General features: G+C 30.4%; 3 protein-coding genes across 3 annotated transcripts in view; 2 read left to right on the forward strand and 1 right to left on the reverse strand.

Moving 5' to 3' along the window:
* The window catches only part of LOC112906595 (apoptosis inhibitor 5 homolog), a 12,139-nt gene extending 10,979 nt beyond the window's left edge, over positions 1-1,160 (reverse strand). Inside the window, exons 1-4 of the mRNA XM_025980995.1 lie at positions 939-1,160; positions 716-877; positions 333-659; positions 37-269 (exon numbers count right to left, since the gene is read on the reverse strand). Of these exons, the coding sequence (XP_025836780.1) occupies positions 37-269; positions 333-659; positions 716-877; positions 939-1,013 (797 nt within the window). The 5' untranslated portion in view covers positions 1,014-1,160. The remainder of the gene's footprint in view (positions 1-36; positions 270-332; positions 660-715; positions 878-938) is intronic.
* A 215-nt stretch (positions 1,161-1,375) lies between these two features.
* Positions 1,376-3,004, forward strand: LOC108739888 (exosome complex component RRP45). Its single transcript, XM_025980939.1, has 6 exons — positions 1,376-1,649; positions 1,701-1,795; positions 1,848-2,070; positions 2,133-2,353; positions 2,415-2,636; positions 2,690-3,004. The coding sequence occupies exons 1-6, from the start codon at positions 1,575-1,577 to the stop codon at positions 2,973-2,975; spliced, it is 1,122 nt and encodes a 373-aa protein (XP_025836724.1). The 5' UTR covers positions 1,376-1,574; the 3' UTR covers positions 2,976-3,004.
* A 268-nt stretch (positions 3,005-3,272) lies between these two features.
* Positions 3,273-4,070, forward strand: LOC108740204 (60S ribosomal protein L21). Its single transcript, XM_018474472.2, has 2 exons — positions 3,273-3,362; positions 3,550-4,070. Exon 2 carries the CDS (start codon positions 3,559-3,561, stop codon positions 4,036-4,038), a length of 480 nt encoding a protein of 159 aa, XP_018329974.1. The 5' UTR covers positions 3,273-3,362; positions 3,550-3,558; the 3' UTR covers positions 4,039-4,070.
* Positions 4,071-4,231: the final 161 nt, after the last annotated feature.

Below are 4,231 nucleotides of genomic sequence, written 5' to 3' on the forward strand. Positions count from 1 at the left end.
GCACTTATATATATATATATATAATAAGATTCTTATTTTTCAACTGGTAATATAAAAATGCTTACTGAGAAAAATGGCAAGACAAATTTTATGCATGTTGCTAGACGGTCCACATTATTACTTTCTTTATCTAAAGGATCTAATTCTTCGTCCAATTCTGCTTGTTCTATTGCAATATCTACAAGTTCTTGCTGACCAGCTTGAGTACTACTTAAACGTGTCGATATTAAAAATGGCATCAAATTAATATACTCTTCAGCTGTTGAATCCTGTATAACAATATGTGTATTACAGTTTCTATTCTTCAATTCTTACAATATATTTACACATACCTGCAAAACTTTTTTAGTTTCTTGAATAATGATATCTTCTACTTCTGGTGTGATGATATTGTTATCAGAAATTTTAATTTTTGAAACTAAAAACTTGATACACTTGTCTCTTACAATATTGTCATTGCCATTAATTTGTTTAAAAATGCACTTAATTACTAGGATGGGATTATCCTTAAATATCTGTAAAAGAGAATTAGCAGCCACATTATATTCCTGTGGATCATCCAATTGTAACAACTGTGCTAGTATGTCAGCCACTTTAACCACATGCTCTTTGGAGTCTTTACAAAATGAGGGCAATGCTTTCATAGCAGCAATTCGAATCTAAAATATCAGAATTTGAGTACAATTTTATCAACACATTAGGTCTATTCATATACTGATGAATCGTCATCTTCACATATATCAAATATTGCCTCAATAGCTTTACTTTGAAGATCAGGAAAAAATTTAAAAAACTTCGAAATAATCTGTGCTGACAATTTCTTTGTTTTTTCATCCCCCTTGGTGCCTTCTATAGCCTCTTGGTATTCTTTTGAATACTAAAATGAAAATTTTATGATAGAATTTAAATATAAAACTTCGTGTGATTCCCAAACTAACCTCTGAAATTTTATCTTTAGCATCTGAAAGCACATCGTAATTATCATATAATTTGTCTAAGGTTACAGTAACCATTATTTAACGTCAGTACTGTTTAAATACGTGAAAATGCCGCTTTTCTGTAACAAATAATTATTAAAACATAAAACTGACGTAAACTAACCAAAACCTCGAACGGCAAACAACAACGCATCAACCACCAATTAGAAGCTCGAACCCGCCATTCATACAATTGTTTTTTGGTGGTGGGTATATTACNTTATTGTTAGTATAGCTTTTATGTAGTTTTGTTATTATTTATTACCACATTATTAGAATATTAATATAGCATAGTATTATTTATGATCTTGACCATAGCACAGGCCTTAAATAAGAATCTTACCATTACTGTTATTCTATGGATTTGTATATTTATCTTCCATCTGTGGTGTTTATAGGCATCATAGATAGACATCTTATCTGATATAGACACTAACCTTAATAAATGAACTTTTAATATACGTTTTTATCATGTTTTAATTTTTAATATAATTGGTATTTCTGGGGTAATAAGATAAAAGTGTAGTTTGAAATACACGTAAGAACTTAATTATGTAATAACCAGTTATAAAACAATGATTTCGGGAAATACACGACATGGCCAAAGTTAGAGAATCGCCTGTAGCTACTTGTGAAAAGAATTTTTTATTAAAAGCTCTTTCAAACTACACAGTAAGTAATCTTAACAGTGAAGGTGCATTTTAATGATACACTTACTTTTAGAGATTAGACGGACGAGCTTTTGATGAGTTTCGAAATATAAAAATTCAGTTTGGGAAAGACTGGGGCTGTTGTTATGTAGCGTTAGGACAAACATGGTTAGTTTATAATATTTTTTTTACTTTTATTGAATGATAGTTGTATTTTTAGTGCATTAGCACAAGTATCTAGTGAAATTCAGCAGCCAAATTCTGCCAGACCAAGTGAGGGAATAATTAATATCAATGTAGAGTTAAATCCAATGGCTGCAGCACATTTTGAACCTGGAAGACAAACAGATATGTCTGTTCAAATAAATAGGATATTGGAGAAGTGTATAAAAGATTCTAAGGCTGTAGACCTTGAATCACTTTGTATAAAAGTAAATGAAAAGGTTGGTGTTTGTTAAAAAAATATTTTATTTTATTTTAAAATATTTATATATATCAAATACAGGTTTGGTTATTTAGAGTTGATGTTAATATTTTAAGTCATGAAGGCAATATTGTGGATTGTGCCTCAATTGCAGCAATAGCAGCACTTGCTCATTACCGAAGACCAGATGTGACAAGTGATGGAGAAGAAATAATTGTCCACACCTATTCACAGCGTGATCCTGTGCCAACAGTTTTACATCATCATCCCATTTGTGTTTCCTATGCAGTTTTTAATGAAGGGTAAGTGTTCTTTTACTTTCTTTACAGTAGGCTCTTTGAATTCAAATTTTTATTTTATTAGAGAAGTGCTACTTGCTGATCCAACACTTTTAGAAGAAAATGTTGCTGAAGCACATTTAAATATTGGCCTCAATGCATATAAGGAACTTTGTACATTACATTTAGGAGGAAGTACAACACTTAACCAGCACTGTGTTATTCAGTATACAGAAAAGGCTGCCAAAAGAGCAGCTGAAGTTATAGATTTCATCAAAAAATCGCTTGAAGAAGATACCGTGAAACGGTATTTTATTTTTCTTTAAAGAAGATCAATTTTTATTACACTACTGTTTTTAGGGATCAAGATGAAGTTGCAGACTTTTCTTCTACATTATTTTCTGAAATACAAGAGGATACTGTGAATGCATTAATAGGTACCTTGAACACCTGGACAACACAAGAAAATAAATGGAAAAAACCAAAACAACTCTCCAATATCGAGATTGTAGAAAATGATAATTCTGTAATAGAAGTTGTTGGAGAAAAAGCAGCTGCACTAGTTCCCCGAGGAAAAGATGAATCTGACGTTTGGATATGCATAGATGAAGATGTGGATGATGATTGTATACTTATAGAAAGCTAATAATAATTATTTTAAATCTTTATTATTAATTTTTGTTTTTTTATAAAAAATATAAGTTTTACTGAAACGCCGCAATAACACCGTTATTAAACCTTTACTTTATGTCATAAAATTTATTGTTGGACTATTCTAAAACTGCTATTAAGATTTTCATTTATTATTATTTCAATGTAAAATTGGAGAATATTTTAATTAATATTAAATTGGTTTGATGAATTCAGGTGTTTTTATTCACACCCTGTATATACCAGTTATATTTTTAGAGACTATGTTGGCATTAACAGTAACGATGTTAATTTTGATAGATATCAATGAATGATGTTCGCCTTTTTAGTATTCCGATTCCATAGAATTTCTTTTGCTTTGCACGTGTAGAGTGTTGGGAAAGTAAGTTATTTTTATTGAAATTTCACTTTTAACTTAATGTAACATATGCTTAATCCGTACAAAATGAATTAGATATGTGTTTCGTTAAATATTTTATATTTTTTACCATGTTTTTCTTATCATCCATAGTTTAACCTAAAAATTAAACTTGAAAAACTTCTACATTATCTATTTCTTATATTTTTAGTTTAACAAAATGACGAATTCAAAAGGTTATCGTCGTGGTACGAGGGATTTGTTTGCCCGCAAATTCAGAACGCATGGCACAATTCCGTTATCCACTTATATGAAAATATACAAAGTGGGAGATATTGTTGATATCAAAGGGAATGGTGCAGTACAAAAGGGAATGCCACACAAAGTTTACCATGGTAAAACTGGAAGAGTTTTCAACGTAACTGCACATGCATTGGGAGTTATAGTAAACAAGCGGGTAAGAGGAAGGATTATTCCAAAGAGGATCAATATTCGCATTGAACATATTAACCACTCTAAGTGTCGAGAAGACTTTTTACAACGTGTCAAGCAAAACGAAAAACTCCGCAAGGAAGCTAAAGAAAAGAAAATAAGGGTTTCTCTTAAGAGACAACCTGCTCAACCAAAACCAGCACATATAGTCAGTGGAAAAGAGGAACCTATTTGGTTGGCTCCAATTCCTTATGAATTTATAGCTTAAATTATGCAGAGTTCATTTAATAATAAAAATAATAAAAAACTATAACTGGTTTCTTTATATAAATCATTTATAATTTATAAATTTTTTTAGATGGCCTAAATGAGCCACTACCACTATCCGTAGATACTACAACTTAAACCAATAGTCATGATAGTAAGTCCAAAAGAGTGATTAAATACCTTTTTTTTTTATT

Source organism: Agrilus planipennis, unplaced genomic scaffold, assembly GCF_000699045.2.
Source record: "Agrilus planipennis isolate EAB-ADULT unplaced genomic scaffold, Apla_2.0 scaffold2, whole genome shotgun sequence".
In the NCBI taxonomy this organism is placed as follows: Eukaryota; Metazoa; Arthropoda; class Insecta; order Coleoptera; family Buprestidae; genus Agrilus; species Agrilus planipennis.